Below are 27,755 nucleotides of genomic sequence, written 5' to 3'. Positions count from 1 at the left end.
TACATAATTAAATGACAGCAAATTAAATAGCATGCTTAATTTGCTTAACAGGGAAAAGAAAATATTAAATTAATATATTACTAAAAGTTTTCTTAAAGTAGCTTTTATGAATCAATCTTCAATTACCTACTTATTTAAAATCATCTTTTAACCAAAAATCATGTTTTTATCCTACACCATATAAAACAGAAAGAAATAATTACAGAACCTCCAAGGGGGCTTGCTTCCTTAAGATTTTTAAAGAACTGGATCAAAGTTGATGGTGAACCACTTGAAGCATCCCCATACATATCAGAGACAAAGCAATACTTTATGGGTAGTGAGATACTGGAAATTGGGAGAATAAGACAGCCACTGGGCAGAACCCAGAGAGGAAAATCGGGCTTAGCATGCTTCAGTAGCAGCACACGAGAGTTCAGGTGCAGCAGATTCCTTCATCTGACGCCCCTGTACCCTTCACGTGGCTTCCGGGGGCCTGAATTTTCTAGGCAGAGACAGGCAAGTGAGAAACGGAGATTACAAGGAAATCCTGAGATCCCACGATCAATAAATGTGACCAAGGCATCCTCCTTCCAGGCTCCCAGAGACCCGTGTCCCCTGCCACCTCTGGCCAGGATGTACCACGGGTGCCAGGAACTTCAGGCGTCACCTCCTCCTTCACCACACAGGTCTCCTTCAACCTCTTTTAAGAAAATTTTGCTCAAAGAAATATCTCCTTCTAGTTTCAGCAACTCCATTAATACCTGTAGAAGCACGTCTTCAGATGAATATGAACTTTTTGTAATCAATATTTATCCTTCAAAAACACAATTGTTTCTTCTAATAGGAGAGTGTGTCCTCTGTCCTGCGTGTGGGTTGTTTGGGAAATACCAGGAGCTTGAGCTTTCAGAAGGAAGAGGTTCGTTTCAGCTAAACTGAGTGCTGCCTTTGGCTTCTCAAAGTTGACCAGGTTTATGGACTGAGGTGGAGATGAACTTTGCAAATCCACCAACATCCAGGGTTCCTTCTTCTCAACCTGTTAAGATGACCTGGCTTGTGACTTCAGGCAGGACAAAGGAATCACCCGTCAGTAAATGGTGGGAGTATTCATGGTGCAGTCACAGTGCCTGTTTTGCCAAACCACAGCTGGAAGCACCTCTTTATGGAGATCGAAAGCAGCTCTTTATTAATCTTGAGGATGCTTAGGATGCGCGCCCAGTCCACGATGCCGAGTCAGTTGGCACTGAAGTCTAGCACACCCTCTGGTAGGCAGGCGCACAGCCAGGAGCGGCACGAAGACCTGCAGCGCGCACAGGTACTCACAGTGCGAGAAGTTGGCCCCGCTCTGGCGGCCCAGCTTCACCGAGTCGATCATGGCAAGAGGGGCAGGCTCCAGGTGTGCACCCACCGCCGAGACGATGCCCACAACCACCTAGGAGCCCCGGGCTCACCTGCCACCCTTAAGCAGCCCATGGCTCAGCCCAGGCTAGGCCCCTCACCCATGGCCTGGCTCACACCATTCACAGGAGCTGCTGCTCGGCCCTAAGAGGCAGGGCCTGGGCCGGGTGGGCAGGCCCCTAGATGCCACGCTCCAGCGCCACCTCCCGCCTGGAGGCCCCAGCCTTATTGCCTTCCCAGCAGGGGAATAAGGTTTCAGCCGGCAGATGGGGACTGCCACTTTTGGCGCCAACATCAATTTTTTTTTAAGTCAAAATATGTAAAAGTTAGAAAGCAAATTATTTATGGGATGGGGATGATGTTCTCTCCAGAGTAGCTAAGAAAAATTCGGAATATATCATTAAAAGACATGAACAAGGTCACTGAGTAGTAATATGCAAAGATCCAGACTTACCGTGTAATTCCATCAATTAAGACAAACAATGGGTGGACTGCGGGGGGGTCCCCTCTGCCGTGGCCATAACAATTATCCACCCCTGGAACATGTTTAGCAGGCAGTGCTGCGACCCCAGAGGCAGATGCGAGCATTCTGGGGCACGGCCCTGGGACCCGAGGAGGACAAAGAACAGCAGATCCTGGGCCCTGAGGAAGACAGACCAGGCCGGACCCTGGGTCCGAGGAAGCCGGTAACACCCGATCCTGGGCCCTGAGGTAGGAGAGAAGACCGCCTACCCGGCTCCTGGGGAAGAAGAGAGCACGCCGGCGTCTGCCCCAAGGAAAACGAGGGCACACCAGGTCCTGAGCCGCTTCTAGACAGGAACCCCTCGGCTGCCAGGAGCAGACTGGGTCGCAGGAGGGCACTGGGCAGGGGTCCTGCCGAGCCCACACCTCCTACCCCGGGCTCTGTCCCTTCTCGCCGGAACTTGGGTGGACCTTCAGCCCGCCCCCTGCACACTTCCGCCCCGCCCAGCCTCCACCCCCATCCTCTCCATTGGTTACGGGTTGACAGTAAGCCCCACCCCTCCACACTCCCGGGCCAGCCCATCGCTACTGCTCGCCCCGGAAGAGTGTAACAATTAGTTCTCTCCCCACACCAACTAGCCCTGACCCCAGCACTTCCGGCCCGCTCTCTCTCCCGCCTCACCCTCCTCTCTCTCCAACTTCCGGCCAGTCTAGCGCGTGGTCGCCCTCGTGGCCGGCCACGACCCTCTCGTGGTCTGGGTCGCCTACTTACACAGGTGCTGGGACCGCGCTGTCTGGCATCCCCCACCCGAGACCTCTCCTGGCCCAGTTGGGCCGGCGGAAATCCTCTTCCTGCTCTCCCGGCTTCGCCTGTCGCCCCGAGCGGGCAGGTCAAGATGGCCTCCGCCTGGGCGAGGCCGAGCGGGCGCGCCGCGGGAGCGTCTGGGAGTTGTAGTCCCGGCCGGGACACTGACGCACTTCGTCGCGGGCTGTCGGGCGCCATTGTGCGGCGCGTTCCGGGTGAGTCCGGCGTGGACCCAGTGCCCGTCGGGGACCGGGCGGGTGGGCCGGGCAGGCCCTTATCGGGGCTCAGGCCCTTCTGCTGAAGCAGGTCCAGCCTCGGCCCTTATCCCGCCGGGCCGGGGAGCCCGGGGCGGCCTCGCCTCCCTCCTCCCGCAGGGCGGGCAGGGGCGGTGCGGTCTGGGCGACGGTGACCCGCCTCCTCCCTGGCGTGGGGCACGAAGGGAGTCGACCCCCTCGAGTGTGAGTGGGTGGAAGCCCCTCCGGTCGCGGGACCTGACCGCCGCTGAATGGGAGGATGTGGGGCGGCAGGCGACCTGTTCTGGCCGTTAGTGTCTTGTGGGGAGGATGACACTTCGGGCGTTTTCCAAGGTCGGGGGTGGACTTTCCGTCTATCGCTCATGAGGCCGCCGCCTCACGCCTCTCTCTCTCCACCTTTCCCCACCAGGGTCGCCTTCTCAGGATCCCACCCCTAACAGGAGAGGAAGGCATGGCCTCCGGGCTCCCGACGGCCTGGTCCCGAGTGAGTAGAGGCTTCCTTGAACTTGAGTCAGCCCCTGCCCCGGAGTGACTCGATCTCCGGGCTCCAAGACACCTCGGGGCTTGGGAGGGACTGGCCGGGCGTGACAGACCCTGCCGTGGTGCAAGAACCGTGGGTGCTTAGCTGTCCAGGAGGGTGGTTAGAGCAGTGCCCAGACTCTGGAGGACGCAGAAGGCCATATTGGGACCCTTCAGTTTATTCTATAAGGTTGGTTTGGGGGAAAACTTCAGAGGTCTGAGCAGGGATCAAACTCCTCTAGATTTCAGTACCTCCTGTGGTTTCAAGTGAGAGGTGAAGTGAGCTGGTCTTAAATAGTCACGAAGACAAATAGAGGTGTGGATGGAGTCCTGACAGGTGAAAGGAGACTAGAAGCAGCATGGGCTCTGGGTGGAAATTGAAGTCTGAAGGGTGTAAGTGTGGGAATTGTGAAGTGGGAGCATGATGATTCCGCTCAGGGAATTCCTTTCGGGAGGTGTTCACGCCAGTCCCAATGCCTGACTCCCCAGTTTAATGAGAAATGGGTTTTCAAAGAAGGAAGGACCCTTCTCCAGTGTCATGTGTGCTCCTTCTTGCTGTGACCTGAACAGGGTCAAGCTTGGGTTCACTCAGTTTGAAATAAAGGCAGGAACAGAGATAGGAATTGGCATTTTAGAAGCCTTCGTGCTTTGAAGTCACCTTATAGACCATCGTGTGCCTTCCCAAGCTTGGTTAGCCTCCCTGCTCCTGCCAACATGGGTGAGGAAAGGCCCTGGCTAAACAGGATCCTTGGATTTTAGGAACCAGTGACCTTTGAAGATGTGATCTTGGGCTTTACCCCAGAGGAGTGGGGACTCATGGATTCCATGCAGAAGTCCTTGTACAGGGAGGTGATGCTGGAGAACTACAGGAACTTGGTCTCAGTGGGTAAGGCTGACCTCCCCATGTCAATAAAAATCTGCATTTTGCAGCATGAACATGGTGCCTCTGAGGTGTGTGTCTGCTTGTGGTCATGCTACAGGGCTCAGAACCTGAGGGAGGGGCTCTACTTTGCACCCAAAGAAATGGGCAATTTCCTGGTACTAATTCTGAAGCTTTACCTAGTCCATCCCTTGGAGCCCCTGGGTGGTGGGTCTACTGGGGATGTATTTGGCCACAACGATGATGATTTTGGGTTTTGTAACAAGTCCAGAGGAAGTGGTGTCAGTGTCCAACAGCTCAAGATCTCACCAGAGACCCTGGTTCCTCCTGTCTCTCCATTTTAGCATGTTTGTTTTCATTCTCGGGTCGCTCCCCACATGGCTGTGCCCCAAGTACCAGGTCCATGACCCCAAGGAGCAAGAAGGGGAGGGGGTGGCAACCTTGGCCAGCTCTCCTTTCACACATTCAGCAAGAAAGCAAAAGCCTTTCCCCAATGGCCCCCAGCTAACCAAACTCCTGTTGTGTCTCATGGGGTCCACGGCTGCCCCTAAGTGCGGGGGAGTCCAGGAAAGCAAGCAGAGGGTATGGGGTTGTAGTCACTGCCCTAGACCAGAAGTCATCTCCTAGTGGAGTTGAGGGACAGCGCCTGCTGCAGTGGGATGGCATTTTCTCCTGAACACAGACCCCCAAGTCCTGTCTCTTTTCCCTTGAGCAGAACATCAGCTTTCCAAACCAGATGTGGTGTCTCAGTTAGAGGAGGCAGAAGAACTATGGCCGGTGGAGAGAGGAATTCCTCAAGATACCTTTCCAGGTGAGAACCAGGCCAAAGGGAGTCCCTGAGGTAACAAGCCAGCTGGTCAGTAAGGGACTGGTGTCTTGGAAAAGAAGGTGGACAGGAGAAACTTTATGTGGGGTGTTGTACTGAGCACCCACAGATGCGCAAAATCAAACTCTGTGTTTACCTGTGGCTTCAGTCAGGAGCGTCCCACTGGCACGTCAGAGTGAACCTGCTGCGTGTGGCAGGTGGTGCGTGAGGTAACAATGGGAGACTCCCTCCCTCTGCCCTCCCCAGAGTCACCTGCCCTTCCCTTAGATAATCTCCATTATCTTTGGGGTATGCGTCTCCTGCCAGATTTTTTTATACTGATTTATATGCATGTATGTGAACTTAAGTTTATGTTTTGCACATGTGTAGTACGTGCCTGCTTCATTCCTTTTAATAGCTGCAGTACATTTCACATTTGAGTTATATTTTCTCTCTTGATGAATATTTAAGTTGCCAGTTTATTTTTACGTCAGGGTTGTAAAGAATTTCCTTGTGTACGTTGCATTGCATCATTGCACACACAGAGTAGCTTTTCTATACGGTGGATTTCTAGAAATGGAGCTGTAAGATCAACCAACATGTAAGTTTAAAAATCTGGTAGCAAGAAGTTGCTGTTAATATCTTTAAAAAACATATAGCTGCTCAAGTGCATGAGAACTCCTTTCCCCCTCCATTGCCAGTGATTTGTAATAATTTTTTTAAGGTTTGCAGATCTGATGGGCAATAGATAATAAGTTCACCCATCGATTTCACTTTTCCCTCATTACTGATGACCTTGCATTTGTTTACATGAGTTTTCTGAATTGTCTTTATTATTATTTTATGAATTCATGTTCTTTCTCAATTTTTTCTTACTGGTTTTTCTTTTTTTATTCTTGGGGACTCTATATATTCTGAATGCTAACATTTCAAATATTGTATCCCAGGAGTTATCTCTGACTATACAAAAGTTTTATAATTTTAGGAATTTTTCTTTCAATTCTGTCCTTATTCCTTTGTGGATGCTAGGTTTCATATATTATGTAGGCAGATCATACAAATACTTTCCTGTGTTTTAGTTCATTTTTTATTTAGTTGATTATCTGGAATTTAATCTGTATACAGTGTGGGCATGAGTTCTTTTTTTTTTTTGAACAGTTTCATTCACACACCATGCAATCCATCCAAAGTGTATATTCAGTGGCTGTTGGTATACTCATAGAGTTGTGCGTTCATCACCACGATCAATTTGAGAACATTTTCATTGCTCCAAAGAGAAAAATCTCATACCCCCTATATCCCCCTATTATTGAGACTTTGCTTTGGCATAATATCTTTGCTTCAATTGATGAAAGAATATTACAATATTATTGTTAACTATAGTCCATAGTTTTTATTCTTTGTATTTTTTCCCATATAACATCCTGTTATTAATGCTTTGTAATTATGATGTACATTTGTTCTATTTTATGTAAGAACATTTTTATATTTGTACAATCATGAGCTCTTTTGACACCATTTTCTCACTAGAGCCTCCTCCTCCTTGTTGGAACAGATCTTTGTTGTGAACTAAATTCTCATAGTCGTTGTGTCCAGGTCTCCTTCTGGCCTCTCAGTTCTGTTCCCTTGATCGTGATGTGTTTGAGTAAATGCTACATTCCTTTAATAATTGTTGTTTTACAACAAGCTTGGTTAAATGGAAGTTTCCCTCATTCTTTAAAATAAAGTATTCTTGACTATTCCCAGCCATGTAGTTTCCCTGCAGCTTCTAAGCGATTGTTGAGAAAATCCTGTTAGGATGTACTATGTGATTGGATTTAGAAGTTACTTGGTGGAGAATTGGTCTGTTGGTAAATTTAGTCTGGTTTTGGCACTCTGCCTACTAGTTTCCCAGGTTCTGTTGGGCCTTCCGGCACCATTTGGCTTTCGTTGTTGCCATTACCTGATTGTGTTAGTCCTCCTTAACAGTTTTTTTTTAAAACAGTTTTAACAGCATATTTGTTCCAGCTGAACTAGTCAGTGCTGCTTAATTCTTTTTATCATTTGTAACAGTTTTGGTAGATTCTCACATTTTTCCAGTATGGAGTCATTTTGCCATCAAGATAAATGTATTAATAATTCTTATGTCTTTGGAGCAGTTATATAATTGGGCTCATACTCCCGAAACATCGTGAAGTTGAGTGTATGGCAAGTGAATCTCTCGTGTCTGTTTCAGTGGGAAAGTTTCTGGTTTGGAACAAGCAGGATGCTGGTTCTGCTTTGATTCAAATCAGTTTTTACTCGGATGAAGAAACAGTCATCTGTCTTTCTAATGAATTAAAATGGGTTATAGCCCCAGTTTCTCCTCCAGAGCCTTCCAAGGTGGACATAGGGATTCTCTTCTTTGACCAGTGATAACAGTGACGTGATAGACACAGAAATGCCCTTGTTGTAATGTGCTGCTAGAGTCCATTGATTTTTAAGATTTTTGTGTTGATATTCCTAAATTAGTTTGGAGGGTGGTTTTCTTGTTTGTGTGAGTGCCATCTGTCAGCTTTTGAATCGGTGTGTGCTGGCTTTGTAAAGAGAACTTTAGGTGTTTCCCTTCCTTCTGTTGTGATGCAAATGGATTGGAATTACCAATTCTGGCAATGTTCAGCTGTGAAATCTGTGTGCCCCCCCCCCATCTTTCGTGCAGGCTTTCTGTTGTTCACAATGTAGAGGAACTGTGGGCTCCTGGGCTCCTTGCCCCCTTTTCTGGACTGTTGCTTGAAGGCTTGCCCCCTTTTCTGGACTGTTGCTTGAAGGCTTGCCCCCTTTTCTGGACTGTTGCTTGAAGGCTTGGCATTGACAATTTCTGCTTTTCTTTTCCATACTCAGAGTCATTTCTTTCATTCTCTTCACTGAAAACCAACAGTGAAAACTTCCTTGCTGACAATTAACACAGGTCACTAAACTGTGACCTGCAGGGTCTCCAACGTGGGCATGTTTTGCCATCCACGGTGGGTTCTGCCACCGCCCCAGTTCCTTTGCTCCCCTCAGAAGACCTCATACTGGTCTCTTGGTGTTCCTTCCTGGCTTTGTGGGTTTGGCTTTGCTGTGGTGGGTCCATGTCTTACTCTGTTGCACTCAAGGACTCACACCCTGTGCAGGCAAACCTGGTGCCTCTTGGGCATGCACATCTTCCGGATGATCTAGTAGTTCCTTGAATCCATTTGCCATGGTTGGACTGTGGTACTGCAGGCCTTGGACAGCTGGCTCCAGAGGCGACAGTCAGAGGATTTGGGAATGATGTCTCAGTGAGAGGCTGCAGCAGGGAGCTCAGGGCATCTGTCAGGGTGCTCTGTCTGCAGGCGTAAGCATGAGGTGTGGGGTGCCAGGCTCATCTCTGTCACTAAAGGAGCCCTTTTCGTGATGTTTCCTTTCCATCCCCTTCATTCATCTCACCAAAATTTACAGAGGCCTTCTGTCCTGTGCAGTGTACTAAATACTGGGTATTTGGTGATAAACCAAAAACCAACAAAATTCCTGCCATCACAGAATGCATAGTCTGTAGACTACAAGCAGGCTACACAGATGTAATTACAAGGTAGGGTAAGTACTAGGAAAGAAAAGAACAGGCATGAAGTAAGGGGAGCAGGGAAGAATTACTATAGAAGATGTAGTCGGGGGACTCTGCAAGGGTAAGATTTAAGCTAATTCCTGGAGAAGAAGAAGTCTGCAGAAATGTAAAGGTGGTGGAAGACGCTTCCAGACACAGGAGACACCATTTAGGGTGATTCAGATGAGGTGATCCAAGTGTGGCACATACAGGGAGCAGGAAGTCAGCTGATGGGTTGCAAGGAGGTAATTGAGGTGCATGTGAGTCAAGTTTGGAGAAGTGGGCAGGCATAACCCTCAGGGCCTGATCAGCTGTGAGGGGCTGTGATTTTCATTCTGGGTACTTATAGGAAACTCAGGTTTTGAGCAGGGGTCTGACATGGCTTCTCATAGCTCTGCTCTCAGTGCTTGTGGAGAAAGAACTGGAAAGGCACAGGTGGCAACAGGCAAGTGGCTGCCGCAGCATCTGGGCACGAGGCGATAGTGCTCGGCCTAGGACGGTAGCAGCAGGGCTGGGGAGCAGCTGGGTGGTGTGCAATTCAGGGGTGGCCACGGTGGAGCTGGGTGCAGATTGGCTGATGGGGACGAAGGTTCGGCGGCTGCTGACACGTCCAGCTTTTAGGTGAAGTGATGGTCTCAAGGGGCTTCCTGTGACTATTCTTGGTAACATTTATTACCTACATTATTTTTGTGTATATCAATATCTCTCTAAAAATTACAATAGAGGAGAAAAATTACTACTGGATTTTTGACATTAGCCAATGAAATGAGGAAGTTTGGTAAAGAAAGTGACTTTTGAGGGTTGTGAATGTAGAGGGGCTTTTTGGCACTTTATATTTTTATTTTGAAATACATTTAAAGTTTTAGGAATAGTACTAAGAACTACTGTACAGCTTTCACTGGGATTCAGGAGTCTTTTTGAACCATCACATGTCTTGATTAGAATGTTCCGTTAATGACACATGAACAAGGGAACCTTAGAGATTACCAAGTGGACCTTGAACCATGTACTAGCTTGGTGCTCAGAAGGAGGTTCTGGCAGCTCATAAAAACATGGAATAAGAGTGTAAGCGTTTAGCATTGCAGGCTTTAGTGTCAAGTAAGCCAGCCATTCTCTGCAGCAGTCTCGTTCTCCCCACACTGGCATGGCTATTCCTCTTCTTTAATGTGGAGAACTGGGATTAAAGGCAAAGCTGTGTGTTGCAGACACACCTGAGTTAGTATACCTCACACGTGGAGAGATTCTGTAGCTCTTCACATCAGCAATAATGACTGGCAGTGTAGGGATGGAGGCTGAAGATTAACAAGATAAAGGCTCAAGGCAAATGGCGTTCATCCTTGATAAAGCACTGACTGGGGAATGGTGCCATGAAAATATGGAATGGGGGCAAAAACTAAGCCATCATTTGGTGTCCCTTCAAGAGAGCATTGCCATATATGTGAGTCTTAGGTTGAAAGCCTGAAACATAAAGTAGACTTAGTCATTAGGAAAGCGACTTGGGAAGAGACTTTATGAAGGTCACGACTATAGGAAAGCCTGCAGAACTTCTGTCAGGAAATTAAGCAGATGAGCCTTGCAGATGTGAATGTGAAACACTTTCAAATGTAGTACAAGCATTACTGGAAAAAAATAATATAAGCAGTGGCCCATTTTATTGGGAGGAACAGGGAAGTCCCCCTGGATTTCCTCCTCGAGTGGCCTGAGAGGACTCACATGGGTTATAAGTGTGCACGTGTAAGGAATGTAGGAAATCAATAGAATACATTCATTTTATACAAAAGATACTTCCTACAGGAACAGGATGGAATAAATGTGTTTAGGGTAAGGAACCCTGCTTTCAGCCACCTCAGCCTCTACCAAGAGAAGGCTCGTGCAGGAGACAAACCGCAAAGACCTCGAATGTAAGAAATCCTTTTCATGAGTTTCTCAACGTCTGAGAACTCACACAGGGAAGATCCCAGGAATTCAGTCATAACAGAAAAGGCTTTGGGCCTAACTCAGTCTTAAGAAAATTCATACTGGAGAAAAAAATTCCAGTTGTGGGGCATTTTGTAAAGTTCTTAGACCCGGTAATTATCCCTAAGTCTAAGAATGTGATTCCTGTGAAAGGGTTGCATGCCAGGCTCTCCTATTCAGCATCACAGGAGTTACACTAGAGGACTGGTGACTGCATTAGGTGTGGTAAAGGCCTTGGGTGTCACAGATCATGGCAATGAGTGCCATGTTCATAAAAATATGGGGAACCCTTCAGTAGGAGTCCTCATTGTGTTTAGCATCAGAGAACTCCTATGGGAGTGGACCTTCTAAATGTAATCTTTGTGGGCCAAACATCACACTTAGCTCTTGCCTTATGTGACAGAATGAAAAAAACTTAAAACTGGAGAAAAACCCACTGAATAATAAACATGAAACATCTTGCCTATTTTTATACCAGATAATCATAAGGTCAACCATACGTAAAATTTTTGATCACGTAAGTATAGAAATGTAGTAAAACATAAAACAGGTCCTGTCCTCCAGTTGGTTTGATTATCTGATACAACGTCTAAAACAAATATTAAGTAATAGAGGTGAGAGGAAGCATCCTTACTCCATGACCCCTGTGCATCTCCAGTTCCTAGCACAGTGAATTACTAGGAGCTCAGTAAATTACCATTGAGTGAAAAAATGGTAAAGAGGCAAGAGGAGGTACGAATCGCAGCACCGGAGACTTTGAAGACACGGCCAGTCTTTAAGACAGGAAGAGTTGGTAAGGGATGGTAAAGAGAGTTCTTGAGATGGCTGGTTCCGTGAACAGCTCTGAGGGGCACACGTTAGAGATTCAGTCTAGGATCCAAAATCTTGTGTGGCTATCTCATATGTGTTGTGGCTTCCGGCTTGGTGAGGTGTGGTCACATGCTGTGTGATCTTTTATTCAAGAGCACTTTGCATTCTTTCTCTGTCACCTTCTCCATTCAGCACAGGTTCTCTAGGACCTGTGTTGTCTTGGTTCCCTTATCTGGGATGCCAGCAGTTGGACACTGCTCTCCCTGGTGTAATTAACCCAGGGGTGATTTGTAAGCCTGAAAGACCTTCACTGTTGATTAAGGATGAAAACAAATGAACTAAGCTTTGACTCAAAAATCTTGGGAAAGAAATACCTTCTGAAGTCCCAAGAATGGAATGAGGATAAAGATAAAAGGAGGAATAACTGCCAAAGAAATGGAGGAGAAAAAAATTCAAGGGTTCATTTCTTGGGCAGACAATACAAAGCCAACTTTAATTAATGAAGAACAAATAAAAGGCAGTCTAAAAGCCTGTACAGACATTACAGTATACGTAATATAGACAATACGTATAGTTGTTTTAATTATAGTACTTTGCATGGCTGTTTAAATGAATGGGTCAGCTCTTCACATACTGACATGATACAGTCTCTGCTATATGTAATTTCTTCAAAATACATTCACATGTGAAGATGCATGAACATGTTTGCATGTCTCTAGATCATCCCTGGGAGTACATGGAAACTTCTAGGATATATCTCTGGAAGGGTATGTAGCTATAGTTGCCTCCTGAGAGGGGAACTAGTTGGAAGGGTGATGTTTCAGAGCATGTCCTTTCTGCACCTTTGGAAATTTATATTAATTTTTAAAGTGCTACCCATAACTGCTTCTAAAATGGAAATGGCCATCTTCATGCTGTATCACTGGTTCCTGGTCCAGTTCCTGGTGCAGTGTAGCTGCTCGGTGATTACTTGAGTATAGCAATGAAGGAACAATAAAATTGTTTACACTTCTAGGGAGGTGTAAAGTTGCCAAAATTGGTCCCAGGAAAAATGTTAAAATTGACCAATTTTGTCTAAAACAAATTAACCCAATTGCATCTCAGTACTGCCTTAGGCAGTGAAGTTTTCCAACTTTGCATTAAAAGGTGTGGTATATGAGTGACTCAGTGACATAACACTAGATGGAACATCAACAGGTTCTTCCTGCAAAGTGTATGTAACACTGTTCCACCAAAGCACAAAATGAGTAAAATATTGAAAAAAGAGAATTTGTAGCCTGTAACAATTAACCACCTTAAAAAAACAAGTCTCTGAAATACTTCTACAAAAATAAGAATTCAGCAGGATGCTATATTACAAAATGAATTTACAGAAATAGTAGCATTGCCTTGTACCAATAATAACCAGTTTAGACCTATTTTGAGGAAAACATTTTATTAACATTTTAAAAATAGTACCTAATTTTTTTTTGAAAAGGGTGTCTAACTAAAAATTACTAAGTGTTCCGGTTTGCAAATGCTGCCATTTTGCAAAACACCAGAAATGGATTGGCTTTTATAAAGGAGGTTTATTTGGTTACAAAGTTAGTCTTTCACTGGAGAAAGGTTATTGGCATCCAGAAAACCTCTGTTAGCTGGGAAGGCACATGGCTAGTGTCTACTTGTTCCCAGGTTGCGTTTCAAAAAGGCGTTCTCCAAAATGTCAGTGTCAGCTTTCAACGGCTGTCTCCAAAATGTCTCTCTAAGCTGCTCTGAGTTCCTTTTGTTTGTCAGCTCTTCTATCTGGCTCCAGTGATTTAATTCAGACTTACCCTGAATGGGTGGGTAACACCTCCATGGAAATTATCCTATCAAAGTTATTGCCCACAGTTGATTGAGTCACATCTCCATGGAAACACTCAATCAATGGGTTCCAACCTAATCAACACTAATGTGTCTGCCCCCAAGAGGTTGCTTCAAAGAACATGGCGTCTTGGGGGCATAATATATCCAAACCAGCACACTAAGAAACGAGCTCTATTTTGAAGAAAGTTAAAAGCTACTGGGGCATGGAGTAGGTGGAAGCTTTGACCTCTTGAGGGCTTACTAAGGCCAGAAGTGTGTGATGTCCCTTTTTTAAGTGAAGTCATCTAATCATCCCAACCAGCAGCCTGCAAGGGAGCTGCTGGTGCCATTTTACCTGTGGGATCAGGGACCCAATTCCCTGACTTGGCTGGTCCAGGAAGGAGCTGAAAGGAATGCAAACCAGGTGTCCTGTCACCCCATGGCCTGGGCTCAAAGCCGCCACCCTGGCCCCCAAGTGGGGGGTGAGAGCTTGGTAGTGGCAGCAATCCTCCCATAGTAACTTACAGACATGAAATACGTCAAATTACAGTGCCAGTGAGCTTTCCTGGAACTTGAGAAAAATACAGGAAAATCCAGACAGATGGCTAGAAAGGCCCACATATATTTTTTCCTTCACCAAGACACTTAAGAGCCACACTGAGTCAGGAAATGTGTTGCTTTAGTATCTGCTTTGATGGGCTGTGTGCCAGTTTGAATGTATTATGTCCCCCCAAACGCCATTATCTTTGCTGTAATGTTGTGTGGGCAGACCTATCAGTGTTGATTAGATTGTAATTCTTTGAGTGTTTCTTTGGAATGCTCCCCACCCAGCTGTGGGTGATGACTCTGATTGGATAATTTCCATGGAGGTGTTGCTCCTCCCATTCAGGGTGGGTCTAAGTTGATCACTGGAGCCATACAAATGAGCTGATGGACAGAGGGAACTCAGTGCAGCTGTGAGTGGTGTTTTGAAGAGGAGCTACAGCCAAGAGGGACACTTTGAAGAAAGCACAGGAGCTGCAGATTAGAGTTTGAAGACAGCTGTTGAGAGCAGACTCTTGCTCTGGAGAGGCTGAGAGAGGACAAATATCCCAAGTGAAACTAAGAGTGACATTTTTGAGGAACTGCAGCCTAGAGAGGAACGTCCTGGGAGAAAGACATTTTGAAACCAGAACTTTGGAGCAGATGCCAGCCACGTGCCTTCCCAGCTAACAGCGGTTTTCCGGACACCATTGGCCATCCTCCAGTGAAGGTACCCGATTGCTGATTTGCTACCTTGGACAGTTTATGGCCTTAAGACTGTAACTGTGTAACCAAATAAACCCCCTTTTATAAAAGCCAGTCCATCTCGGGTGTTTTGCATTCTGGCAGCATTAGCAAACTAGAACAGGCTGTGGGTGGGATCACAGCAGTGAATAGGGCTGGGAAGGCACCTGATCCCAGGTCAGCCTGTGTGACTGATTAGATCAAATTGACTGAAATGAACTTAACCAATTCAGTTCCTTGGTCACACTGCCCACCTTTCAGATGCTCATTGGCCATCTCTAGGGAGTGGCTGTTGTGCCGGACAGTGCAGATCTATAACATTTCCTCCAATGCAGAAAGTTCCACTGTACAGCACTGCTCTAGAGCAAGCCAGAGAGATATAGTAAATTAATGAACCAGATACTTTAAAATGGCAATCAGTGCCTCCAAGAAAGTGAAACAATGGGACATACTAGTAAGATGGTGTTCCAGTTTGCTAATGCTGCTGTTATGCAAAATACCAAAAATGGATTGGCTTTTATAAAGGGGATTTATTAGGTTACAAGGCTACAGTTCTAAGGCCATAGAAGTGTCTAGATTAAGACATCAACAAGAAAATACCTTCACTGAAGAACAGCTGATGGCATCTGGAACACCTCTTTCAGCTGCGAAGGCACTTGGCTGGTCTGCTGGTCCTTTGCTCCTGGGTTGTGTTTCAAGATGGCTTTCTCCAGAATGTCTCTGGGCTTCTGTCTCCACTCCTCTCTCAGCTCGTGTGTGTTCTTCTTTTTCCCAGGGCATTTCTCTAAGCATGTGGGGTCTTCTCTTAGCTTCTCTGGGGCAAACTCTGGGCTTCAACTCTTAGCATCTCCAAATGTCCTTATGTCTGCATCTCTTAAGTATCTCCAGGTATCAGCTCTTAGCTTCTTCCAGGAGCAAACTCTGGGCTACACAAATTAGCTTCTCTCCAAGATGTCTCTCTCCACATGTCTGAGCTCCTTCTGTCCATGAGCTCTCCTAAAGGATTCAGTGATCTAATTAGATCCACCCAGAATGGGTGGGGCCCCATTTCCATGGAAATAATTTAGTCACAGGTCTCACCCACAGTTGAGTGAATCACATCTCCGTGGAAACAGTCAAAAATTTCCACCCAATAAGATTGGTTTAAAAGATCATGGCCCTTCTGGGGTCCCTAAGAGTTTAAAACCAGCACAGATGTCAATCAGTGCTACCAAGAAAGTGAAAGAAAGGGATATGCTAGGGGGGTGGGGAGGCTTGATTGCACACCATTAGTTTGGAATTGGTCAGCAAGGCAGCTGAGAGGAAGTGACATTTGAACTGAGAGCTAGATGAAGAAAGTGAACCAGATGAAGATGTTGGGAGAGACTACCAGGGAAGGGGCCTCTTGGTGAGACACTTCAGGCACCTTTGAGGAAACCTGAGAAGAAAGATGGCCCCTTTGGTGTGAAGAGCTTGAAAGAACAGTGTTTGGATCAGCCCGTTTGCCAGCATTGTAGCCTTGGACAAGGACCCTAGCCCTTCCTGCGCATATTTCCCACCATTTAAGGGGTGGACACTGTTGACCCCTGGGATTGTGGTGAAACATTAACAGCTGGTGTAAAGCCCAGGTTGTGGGCCTTCGTGAAACCATAGCTACAGTCACTGATTGGAAGACTAATTTAAAGATGATTGTGAACAACCTTTGGCAGATCCTCCTTGGGCCCAGCTTTGGGGTGCTTGCAGCATACGTAAGACCCAGTTGGTGTTCTTAGCAGTCTAGCAGATGAGGTAGACTTAAAAGATGATGTACCAGGGTGCTAAGCAGAGTCAAGTAGAGAGTGATTGGCAGAAAGTGTATGAAAAAGTGAGAGTTTGGGGCATCCTGGACGAGAAGGGAGGAAACAAAAGGCACAACAGACAGGGGAGTGTACGAAGAGCCAAATAAGCATTTTGAACCTCAACTAGCTGTTGGAAGGTCAGTGCTAATAGTTACAATTGTGGAATATACTGGTGTCTCTAGAATAGCTGCTTTTTCAGCATTCACTACAAGCACTTAGAGATAGTGGACTCAGGCCTGTTTATTCCTCTGGAACAGAAGCGGCAGAGAGAAAGAGCGTGAGTACTTAGGTGTGTTGAATGATTTGGTCACTTCCCCACTGGCTTCCATGTTGGTGGCTCATCTCATTCACTGTGGCATCCTCCCTTCTTGTGCTTTCTGAAAGCCATGTGAGTCAGAAAACACATGGGTCAGAGGTCTACAGCAGGCACAGCTGGGCTGTGCGTCATGAATAAGCTGCAGTGTCCACAACATCCACAGTCAGACACCTTCAAAGGCTGAGTCATCATTTGTAAGTGAATATCACAAGATTCTGAAAAGCATCCCCAGAGCCCTAAGAAGAGGAGGAAGTAAATAAATGATAAAAGGAGAGAGAACTAAATTAGAATGAGGGAGTTTGGAGGCGAGTAGAATAAAAAGAATCCAACAGCTACTTTCCCGGGTATGTGTGGGGCACAACTAACATCGCTATGATGAACCAAAGAGTTTATTAAAAAGTATTGAATATTACAAAGTTATCAAGCAATATGGAGAATGAGGATTCTTTTTTAAATGTTATGCATGATTACTGCGCAAAGTTATACCTGTGGCAGGAGCGTTACCCTCTCCCTGTAGGAAATACAGGTTCAATTGGTGCGTGTCACACGTCCAGCCAGTGCTGCTGGTTGCTGCAGCATCCTGTGAATTTCTTTCCCTGGCTTCCCAAGTTAACCTCGGGAAAACTGCAAGCCAAGTTTTCAAATCAGGAAGTTGGTGGGTGGGTGGGGTGGATCCCCCGAAGTTCTAAAACAGGAAAGGAATTAAAGGCAAGCCCACAAAATAAATAATTGAAAAGTTCACTCGGGGAAGGTAGGTAAAAATAGGCAATCAAACGCCCCTAATTGCTCTTATCAAAATAAAAAAATTTTAAATGTAGGAAGAAAGTGACTAGCAATGACTGAGAATGAAAAGCGTGTCACAGAGTTTGTCTATTTTGCAACCCTAATGCTCGCGGGGACGCGACCCCACCCAACCCTGGCCGACTCCTGACCGAGCTGACTCACTAGCGGGATTGCGAGCCAGCGAATTTCTCTGACAGGTCTGTTTAACTGAGTGAATGTGACGGACGAGCCCAGGTTTTTATCTGGAGTGGGGGAGGGAAACAGTGGAGGAACCTAGAAGCAGGGAAAAGAAAGTGGACTAGGAATACGGTTGCTTGTTTCCCTAGGGGAAACGCGCTCGCGCTCTCCCCGCCAGCCCGCGTTACCCGAGGGGCGAAGGTATCTGTGGCCGAGAGAGGCGAGTCGCGTCTCCCCGCGCTACTGACGCCCGGCCTCAAGAAGGCAGCCGCCGGCAGCGCGGCCGAGGATGCTGGAGACGAGAGCCCAGCACTTTGCGGGGTATCCATGGCAAACAAAGCCCCGCTCCGGAGCTTTGAAACGGAGAAACGAGACGTTCTAGAAATCGGTAACGCTCCAAGGTACAGAAAAGCCACACACCGCGTAAAGCAGCCGCCGCCTCAAGATGGCGGCCCCGGAAGTCTGCGCCGCTGAGGCTCCTGGGAGTTGTAGTGCGCCGGGCGCGTTTCCGGGCACGACAGGAAGCGGCGACCGCAGGTCCTTCTCGGCCGGGAGGAGTTCGGTGGGGCTTCCCGGGTAGTCGTGGGTGCGGTTCGGGAGGGCGTCGCCGGGTTTTGAGGTTGGGAGGACAGGCGCGCGCCGGACGCCTGAACGCGAGCGGAAGCGGCCGCCTGGGGCTGCGGCGTTTTTGAAAGTGCAGCCTGGAGCGCTTTTCAGTTTCTAAGTGCGCGCGTTGACAGGTTCGGCAGGAGCGGGGGAGGCTGTAGACACCGAGAAGACCCAGGCGCGTCGTGCGCGGGCAGTCGTCCTTCGTGTTTGCACAGATTAGTTATTCTTTTCAAACGCCGCTGCAGTTACTTCACACCGATAATTTCATGCTCTTTTTTCTCTCTTCCCGTGACAAGAACTTAGTTTCCTACCTTGGAAGTCACACTTAAATGTAATTTTTTAATGTTTGTGTGGGAGTAGTTCACAATTTTTTGCAGCCTTGTGCTAACACTGTTTGTTTCCAGTTTTGCTTCATCAGGATGTGTGTTGTGGAAATCAAGGGCACCCAGAGGGACCCGCAGAGGCTGTTGAGACGCTCTAGCGAGGGAGCCAGCCCGCCTCCCCTGCGTTTGGCAGAGACCCAAAGGCCGGCGGGGGCGCGGGAGGTGTCGGGTGTGCCCTGACGGGAGCTTGTGGGCGTGGGGGAGCTGAACGTAGTGCGCGATTCGTTCGGGGAGCGTATTTGCCCTTGTCTAGCTGGTCCTGGGTTGAAAAGAAGGGTGGCAAAAATAGGGAAATCGGCAGTTATTGACCAAGACCTTACCTTTCGGGACCTGCTCCTGCAGGTGTTTAGCTTCCCGGGCTGTCTGCTGCAGAGGCTTGGCTCGGGGTTCTGTTTTCCTGAGTTCTCTGGTCATTGTATAGTAAGTTTCTCTGTGTCTCTGATTATTGCTAACACTTTGAGTTCCTGCTGTGGAGTTTTTCCGGGCACTGTTCTGCCTACTCTTCATACTCCAAACTTACACAGCAAGGGTGAAAGTGGAGGTTTTTACTCTTGATGTCAGCCACACCGTTACTGTTTTTATAAAATGTTGCAGATTTAGTCAGAAGTAAATCATAATCTGTGGTTATTTACATTTTTAAAATTTGTTTTTTAAAGGCTTTTCAAAGTCATTTAGAATTAGTGTTTCTTCTTGGGTTTTTACAGAGCTTTTTCCTTTCTTGTTTTGTGCTCCCCCTTAGCATTTCTGGACGGTCTGGTGTTTGGTTCAGCAGTTGTGCTGATGTGGACTCTGCCAGGCCCTGTGGCCTCCCTTTAGGAGGCACCCTGGTTCTGATGCCCCCTGTGAGGCAGGAGCCAGATCTTTTCCCCTTGAGGCCTCATCAGAAGCACCCACCAGTGTCTTCTCACCCCCATTGCCTCTTGTTCTAATTTTTTTTTTGACAGTTGTATTGAGATATAATTAATATATCCTACAATTCACTCACCTAAGATGGCTTTTGGTACATTAAAAGAGTTGTACATCCATCACCACAGTCAATTTTAGGACATTTATTACTAACAAAAAAAACTCAGCCTTCCTTGATTGTCATCCTCACCTCCCTCAGCCCCTGTTAACCACCAATGTACTTTGTCTTGATGGAGTTATCTGTTCTGTACATTTTGTATAAATGGGATCAAATAATATGTGATGTTTTGGGACTGGCTTCTTTCACTTAGCATACATTTTTAAAGTTCGTCTGTACTGTTTCAGTTTGTTTCAGAACTTCTTTCCTTTTCAATGGTCAAATATTCCAATGTACCGATAAACCACGTTTTATTTATCCATTCTTCAGTTAATGTGCATTTGGTTGAGTTTACTTTTTGATTGTTAAGGGATAATAGTGCTATGAATACTTGTGTACAAGTATTTTGTTTACACACACTTTCATTTTTATTGGGGATATATGTAGGAATGGAGTTTGCTAGACCATATGATGACTCTGTGTTTTACCTGTTGAGGGACTGCACTACTGTTCTCCACAGTTAGCTGTATTTTACTTTCCTACCAGCTGCATGAAAGGGTTCCAGTTTCTCCACATTGTCACCCACGCATGCTATCACAGCCTAACGGTAACGAGGTATCTCATTGTGCTTTTCATTTGCATTTTCCTCATAGCTAATGATGATGTGCATGTTCTCATGTGCTTTTGGCCATTTATATTGGATTGCCTTTTTTTTCTTTAACATATTGAAGTATTTTAATAACTTACTGACTGCAAAAGTAATTTATGTCCATCATAGAGAATTTAGAAAATATAAAAGGGGGCAAAATAGAAAAAAATTTCAAAGGTATAATTTTACCATGCTGAAATAACCGTCTGTGCTGGTTTGTATATTTTATGTCCCACAGAAAAAGCCATATTCTTTAATGCAATCTTGTGGGGGCAGATTGATTAATCTTTTTGATTAGTGTGTGACCTCTTGATTGAATGTTTCCATGAAGATTTGACCTTGCCCATTCAGGGTGGGTCTTGCTTAATTTACTCGAGTCCTTTAAAAAGAGCTGACAAACAGAAGGAGCTTGGAGCAGCTGAGAGGGCTATTTTGGAGAGAAGCTGTCACTGACACTGACACTTGATGCTTGGAGATGCAGACAGAAGGACGTTAGCTAAGAGATGAAGCCCAGAGTTTGCCCCGGGATATGCTAAGACAGGACCCCCAGGCACTTAGACAGAAACATCCTGGGAGAAAGAACACAGAAGCACAGGAGCTGAGAGAGGAGCTAGAACACAGCCCGGGATCAGCAGTCACCAGCCATGTGCCTTCCCAGCTAACAGAGGTTTTCCGGACACCATTGGCCATCCTCCGGTGAAGGTACCCGATTGCTGATGTGTTACCTTGGATGCTTTGTGGCCTTAAGACTGTAACTGTGTAGCGAAATAAACCCCCGTTTTATAAAAGCCAATCCATCTCTGGTGTTTTGCATTCTGCAGCATTAGCAAACTAAGACACTCGGGATATGCTAAGACAGGACCCCCAGGCACTTAGAGAGAAACGTCTTGGGAGAAAGAACACAGAAGCACAGGAGCTGAGAGAGGAGGTAGAACACAGCCCGGGATCAGCAGACACCAGCCATGTGCCTTCCCAGCTAACAGAGGTTTTCCGGACACTATTGGCCTTTCTCCAGCAAAGGCATCCTCTTGTTGGTGCCTTAGTTGGGACACTTTTATGGCCTTAGAACTGTAAATTTGTAGCTTAATAAATCCCCTTTATAAAAGCCAATCCATTTCTGGTGTTTTGTAAAACAGCAGCATTAGCAAACCAGAACACCATCTTTTAGGGGTGCCTTACTGCAGATCTCTTTCTGTGAACAGAGATTCACACTTTTAATAAACTGCATATAGTCTTTTGTAATTTTTTTTTTCATTTAACACAATGTCATAAGCATTTATTTACCATTAAGTATTCCTTTATTTAACTTTTTAAAAATTTTTCTTTTAACTTTTTTTTTTAAAATATCTCATATCTTGCTCTGCTTTTGCCTTAGGTAATTCTGCGGCTTTGCTGGACTCTCAGGAGGATCCTCCTCCTGCTGAGGACAGTGACTCGAATCCCTTGATGAAGATTGAGCTTGTGGAGATCCTCACACTGAACCAGGAGGTGGCCCAGCCCCGAAATGCCCAGATCCGAGCCCTCTATGCTGAAGACGGGGGCCTGAGCCCAGAAACCCCCGGAGAGCCCACTGGACAGCTGGGGGAGCACCCGGCTGACCCCGAGGCTGCCCGCCAGAAGTTCCGGCAGTTCTGCTACCAGGAGGCGGCGGGCCCCCACGAGGCTCTGGCCCAGTTGCGTGAACTCTGCCACCAGTGGCTGCGGCCCGAGGTTCGCTCCAAGGAGCAGATGCTGGAGCTGCTGGTGCTGGAGCAGTTCCTGGGCGTGTTGCCTGGGAAGCTCCGGTCATGGGTAGAGTCGCAGCACCCGGAGGACTGCCAGGAGGCGGTGGCCCTGGTGGAGGACATGACCTGGGTATCCGAGGAGGAAGGTGAGGGTGTGGAAGCGACGGGAGAGGGATCACTCCCGTGGGGGCATCTTGGAGGGTGCCGGGTGGGAGGAGCTGGGGCTTCCCAGGAGGGGTACGGAAGGGTCTCGCCCACTCCGTCCAGCCAAGGGTACCTGCGTCCCCCACGTGTTTCCACACCAGAGCTTCAGACGACCCTGCTGACACCACTGCCCCTCTCTCCAGGACCCTGCGAATGTTGGAAAGTTCTCGCCCTGGCCCCGGCCCAGGCCCACTGACACGGAAGCCTCGGGGTTGTGTTCTTTAGCAAACTCCAGGGGCTGCGGGCTGGAAGCTAGCGTGCAAGTGCTCAGCATCCATCCCTTTGGGAACCCTGCCTCACCACCAGATAGAAAACCTGATTTCAGTCCTGCAGGCGTGTTCCTGGAGTGCCTGCTAGCAGGAGGCACTCCCGGGGCTGTGATAAAGCAGTGGTGATGACAGGTGGGACTTGTGTTTAGGGAAAGATAAGGACACACGCCACAGGTGCGGGGGTTGAGGGCAGCCTCGGGTGGTGGTGCTCACGTAGGGGAGAGTGGAAATTAGTCAGGTGAAGAAGGGGGCGGGAGGGATGTGCCTTGCAGGGGAACATTGCTTGTGACAGTCCCAAGGTGGGAGCAGTCACTCAAAAAATGGAGAGAAATTGGGCAGGTCTGTGGTGGGAAAGGAAGGGAACAGGGCTGGCAGGATGGAGAGGAGGGGTCTGTTAAGCGGAAGGCAGGAGGGTCAGGCGCGGAGCAGGAGAACAGCAGAGGCTGGAGAGCCTGAGGCCATGAGCCAAGGAATCGAGCCGTCTCCAGAAGCTGGAAAGGCCAAGGAACAGTTTCTGCTCTGGAACCTCCAAGAGGAGGTAGCCCTGCCAGCACCTCGACTTTAGCTCTGCAAGGCTCATTTCAGACTGACTTCTGGAACTGTAACAGAAATATTTGTGTTGTTTTAAGCCATTCACTATGGGGTAATTTGTTCCAGCAGCAGTGGGAAACCAACACAGGTCCCAAGGAGAGCGTGGTGTAGTTCCGGGGGTTTATCCCCGGGAGGGTGGTGGGTCTGTCCTGCGTGTAATAACTCAGGTGAATAAAAGAGAAGGATGGGACAGGGCCCTCGAGAGCTCCAGATTCCTGCATTTTGTGGTCTTTGTGTTTCTCGGGACCCTTGAGGGGCAGCAGTCCTGGCACACAGTAGCTCAGGGGAGATGGGGAACGTATTGAAAGGTCCCAGGTGGTTTAGCTTCAGGCACGGCCAGACCCAGGGACCCCAGGAGTGTCCTCGGGGTCGGTGCTCCCCCCTGCCTCTCAGCCCTGCCGTGCACTCGAGTCTTCACATGCTCGTCTGCGGGTGCGGCTTCCCTATTTGGAGTTTCTGTTTCCTGAATGTTCCATCCAACCCTTCCTTGGCTCTGATTGGCTGGCTGTGGCCCCTTGCTCATCCCGATCCCGTCACTTTGGCCAGGAGGGTGTGATGGCCTGACTCACGTCACAGCGTCAGCCTCACAGGAAGCCGGTGGACCCTGTAGGGATTCGTGAGGAAGGTTGGATTGGAAGGAGCTGAGGTTGGAAGAGGACTTGGGGTGGGGACAGAGCTTTTGTTTTCTGGGGTGGAGGCAACTTGGTAAAGTGCACACAGACAGCAAGTGCTGGGAGAGTGGAAACAACTGCAGGGGCAGGAGTGCGCAGGGCTGGCCCTGGGGGTGTCCCAGCTTCCCACCCTCCTTGGGGTGGCAGGAGGGAGGAAGGGGGTGCCCTCACAGGCAGCACGGACGCCTTGGAGGCAGGAAACATGGGGCTCTGCCCTTGAGGAAGCAGCAGCGAGGCCGGCTGCCGGGGCCACTGGGGACATGAGGCATCTGGCCTCAGAGGAGGGGCGGGGGTCTGACGTTAGTCCTCGGGAGATGGAGAGGATGGGGCCAAGGTTCTCGGCAGGGGGAAGCGTGCCCCATCCTACATCTGTCCAGGTATGGGGATTTGGGCAGAAGCTGTGAGGAGCTGGAGAGGGGAGAGGGCAGCAGGGGCGAGTCACGGGGCCAACGGCGGGATGAGACCCTCACCCTGACACATCAGCCTCGGCTCATGCTGGGGTGGCGTGGGCCCCTCTGGGAGGGACTGGGAGGTGGCGCTTAGTGGGGCAGCTGGCACCACGCCCCATCGGACCCCCTCTTGCTCCTCAGCTCGGCCTGCCCAGGGCCCCACCTCACCTCTAGAGAACACTGCTCAGCCGGAAGAAGGGAAGGAGGACGAGGCGGCCACGCGGCCTGTGGCGGCAGTGCCTGAGGTGAGTGGGGAGCATCGGAGAATCCCTTGTGAGGTGGGCACACCCAAGGCATCGCTGGAGACCAAAGAAGGGACAGTGGTCGGGAGGTGAGAGAGCACCAAGGCCAAGGGGTCGGTGGCGGGTGCAGTCGAGGGGTTGAGCCGGGGCTGGAGAAGAGGTGGAAGGAGGGTGGGTGGGGGGCTCTCCTCACCCTGCTCCTCCAGTCCGTGTGCTGCTGTTTACAGTATGAGCTGCTTCGGGGTCTGAGGGGAGCCCCCACCCGCTAACACACCCCGAAGCTTAAAGTTCTAGCCCTTCTCCCCTGCTGGGTCCAGCTGAGCGTGTGTAATAGTCGTGGGCATTTTTGAATGCTTTCCGTGGAGGAGGTTAGCACATTAGCAGATGCTTTACAGTAAAACGTTTAAATGACACAACAGCTCTGTGGGGAAGGGCCTGTTACTGCCCACATTTTACAGAAGGGGAAATCCAAGCCTGATGGAAGGCCACCGGCCGGCCTCCGTGTGCCCTGAGCTTAAACCCAGGAACCCTGTCTCCATGTGGGGTGCCCCGGGGGTGGGGGTGTGGCAGGCCTCACCGAGGGGGCTCTGCACCCCAGGGTGGGACCCGGGCTCTGGTTTTGTCAGGAGGGGCCAGGCGTCTCGAGGGCCGTGATTTGGTGTCCTCGGTACGGCGAGGACTGTCAGCACAGCTTTCTTCTGTCCCCGTTGATGACTCCCGGCTCCTGCTGAGGGACGAGCCTGGCCTGAGCAGACACATGGCTGCCGTTGCAGGAGCCGGTGACCTTCCGGGACGTGGCCGTGGACTTCAGCCGGGAGGAGTGGGGGCTGCTGGGCCCGACGCAGAGGACGGAGTACCACGACGTGATGCTGGAGACCTTCGGGCTCCTGGTCTCCGTGGGTGAGTCCTCGTGCGCGGCGGGCGCCCGAGGCAGGGCTGGGTAGACCCTCAGGGGTCCCTTGTGTGTCATTCTGCCTTTACTGAGGCCCAGAAGATCCAGGCTGGGACTCCTCTCTAACGTGGTTCTTGGTCCTGGTTCTGGGGGTGGAGCTGCCACGTGTGCACCTGTTGTTGGGACCCCATGGCCGTCAGCATGGGACTCACCTTATCTCCCGCCATCCTCCAGGTAAGGGGTTGCATTCGCAGAGCCAGGCATCTGAGGGGCCTTATGCCCTGGCTCACGCACAGAGATGGTGGAGAGGATACTGTCATCTTAACCAAGGCCACGTCCAAGTATTTCTTAGGCTTGTGACTTTTTTTTATTGTCTGGTAGCCTGTTCCTCGGCCAGGATGATGCACTAATCCGATTAGCTTTCGTTTCTCCTAACAGCCCTGCCAGCTCAGTGGTTCTCATCCCCAGTTTATGCACCGGGAGAGTCAGGCTCAGGGAGGTCATGTAATGGGCCCAGGCTGTGGGGCAGAGCTGGCTGAACCGGTGGAGGGGTGGGAGCACTCGATGGACAGAAGCAGCCTCAGGTTCACCGAAGGACATAGTTTGTCGTCCACCCTAAGGTGTATGAGACAAGAAGAACAGGAGCGCAGCCGCAAGCCTTGGTGTCTAGCCTTGAGGGGATGAAGGTCTGGGTTTGATGCTTGAAACCTGTGACGCAGTCCTGTCTGTGATATGCTGCTGGAGGCCCTCGTGCCTGTCCATTGATCAAGCTAACTGTTCCCCTCTTCCCTGCTTTTTAGTCTCTCCCTGAGTTACCAGCCTGTACTTAAGAAAATCAGCCAGACAACTTATTTTTTGGTAGCTAGATTTTTGTTGTTTGTGGTAGTTATTATTGTGGTGAAATACATATAATTTAAATATTACCATTTTAGAATATACAGTTTGGTGGCATTAAGTACATCCACACTGGGGCATCCTTCACTACTATCTAGTTCCAGAACCTTTTCATCTCCCCAAAAGGATTCTCCGTGCCCATTATCACCCGGCTTTTGCATCCTTAATTATCATACCCATTCTAGCACTTTTCTCTCTACAGTATCCACACTTTTGGGGTTTCTTTCAGGTTGGGAAACTACGCTGGAGAGCAAACAGTTAACTCCAAAGTGTGATGTTTCTGAGGAAGAATCCACTCCCGGCCTGGAGGTAGAACTCTCACGGGGTGACTCCACTTCGGGAGACACCTTACAAGGTGAGGTCCCGGAAGCCCCGGACACAGAATTGAGACAAGTAGACTTTGCTCAGGAGAACACCCTCCCTGGAGAGAAGGACTGTGACGGCCCCGAGTCTGGGGCAAACACTGGTCTCCACCCCAGCCACCATTCACCCCGAAACACCCCTACTCGGAAATGTTTGCGCAAACGTGGCGCCCAGGTCAAACGCACGAAGCACAGTTCACATGTCAGAATGCATCAGGAGAGCTGCAGAGGGGAAAAAAACAGGGAAAATAGTGGCTGCGGGAAAAAGAAAGCCTTCGGCCAGACTGCTCAGCAGATCACGTTTACGAGGATTCACAAGGGCAGCCAAGTTTGCCGATGCAGTGAATGTGGTAAAACTTTCCGGAATCCGAGATACTTCTCTGTACATAAAAAAATCCACACGGGAGAGCGGCCCTACGTGTGCCGGGTCTGCGGGAAAGCGTTTATTCAGAGCTCCTCGCTCACGCAGCACCAGAGGATCCACACTGGGGAGAAGCCGTTCGAGTGCCGCGAGTGCGGACGGGCCTTCAACGATCGCTCGGCGATCTCGCAGCACCTGCGGACCCACACCGGGGCGAAGCCGTACGAGTGCCGGGCCTGCGGGAAGGCCTTCCGCCAGAGCTCCCACCTGGTCAGGCATCAGAGGACGCACACCGGGGAGCGGCCCTACGTGTGCAGGAAATGCGGGAAGGCCTTCAGCCAGAGCTCGCACCTTATCGGGCACCAGAGGACGCACAGCGGCGGCATGTACAGGAAGAAACACCTTCCCCTGTAGCGGTTAAGCAGCTGCACGCTCGTGTTTTGGAACTGCTATCCAGTGTGCTGAGACAGGCCTGGCTGGGATTTGGAACTGAATGTGAAAGGGGAGCGTTGAATGAGGACGTTCCCGAGACTGAAGGGCAGCCAGAAGGAGGGCCCTGCACTTCATGAGTAAATAGAACTGGTGGGGAGTTGTTGCTAATGAATGTAGTGATTGGAAAAAAGAGTTAATTAATTTTCCAGTCGATTTGCTATTATAATTCATTCATTCATTTGGTTATTATAAATATTAAGCCTGAAAATGCTTCTATTTTGAGTTTAAAAAGCCATATACCAAATAATTTGCGCACTGATAATTGTATCTATAGTAAATTTTTTATGCATACGGTGAGAACTAAGAGAGAACATAGATAAATGAACTAT

At 48.8% G+C, this 27,755-nt stretch overlaps 2 protein-coding genes across 8 annotated transcripts in view; one reads left to right on the top strand and one right to left on the bottom strand.

Annotated features, from left to right (window-relative positions):
• ZNF329 (zinc finger protein 329) overlaps positions 1–2,735 on the bottom strand; it is a 67,039-nt gene extending 64,304 nt beyond the window's left edge. For 2 of the 3 annotated variants that reach the window (XM_037818950.1, XM_037818954.1), the window contains exon 1: positions 2,110–2,287. The gene's annotated coding sequence lies outside the window, so the exon portion shown is untranslated. Of the gene's footprint in view, positions 1–2,109; positions 2,288–2,611 lie in introns of those variants that run through there. The other variant, XM_037818948.1, reaches the window with a different exon arrangement.
• ZNF274 (zinc finger protein 274) lies at positions 99–27,755 on the top strand. 5 transcript variants are annotated; one of them, XM_037818925.1, is made up of 9 exons: positions 99–1,294; positions 1,929–2,859; positions 3,308–3,382; positions 4,177–4,303; positions 5,013–5,108; positions 21,651–22,145; positions 24,325–24,428; positions 25,199–25,325; positions 26,441–27,754. In XM_037818925.1, exons 3-9 carry the CDS (start codon positions 3,350–3,352, stop codon positions 27,346–27,348), a joined length of 1,890 nt encoding a protein of 629 aa, XP_037674853.1. In that variant the 5' UTR covers positions 99–1,294; positions 1,929–2,859; positions 3,308–3,349; the 3' UTR covers positions 27,349–27,754. The 5 variants fall into 5 exon arrangements, with proteins under 5 accessions (XP_037674853.1, XP_037674854.1, XP_037674857.1 ...); XM_037818926.1 differs by lacking the exons at positions 99–1,294; positions 1,929–2,859 and adding an exon at positions 2,929–3,102 and having other exon boundaries at positions 26,441–27,755; XM_037818929.1 differs by lacking the exons at positions 99–1,294; positions 1,929–2,859; positions 3,308–3,382; positions 4,177–4,303; positions 5,013–5,108 and adding an exon at positions 17,627–17,651.

This window comes from Choloepus didactylus, chromosome 27 (assembly GCF_015220235.1).
Source record: "Choloepus didactylus isolate mChoDid1 chromosome 27, mChoDid1.pri, whole genome shotgun sequence".
Classification (NCBI taxonomy): domain Eukaryota; kingdom Metazoa; phylum Chordata; class Mammalia; order Pilosa; family Megalonychidae; genus Choloepus; species Choloepus didactylus.
Note: the sequence above shows the minus strand (reverse complement) of the source record. Positions and strands in the feature narration are given on the sequence as shown.

What these genes read in the sequence shown, in the direction of transcription:
- ZNF274 (XM_037818926.1), top strand. Translation starts at nt 3,350, where the DNA reads ATGGCCTCCGGGCTCCCGACGGCCTGGTCCCGA. An exon ending in TCCCGACGGCCTGGTCCCGA is followed by an intron (nt 3,383 to 4,176) that starts GTGAGTAGAGGC and finishes CTTGGATTTTAG; the next exon opens with GAACCAGTGACCTTTGAAGA. An exon ending in CTGGGTATCCGAGGAGGAAG is followed by an intron (nt 22,146 to 24,324) that starts GTGAGGGTGTGG and finishes CTTGCTCCTCAG; the next exon opens with CTCGGCCTGCCCAGGGCCCC.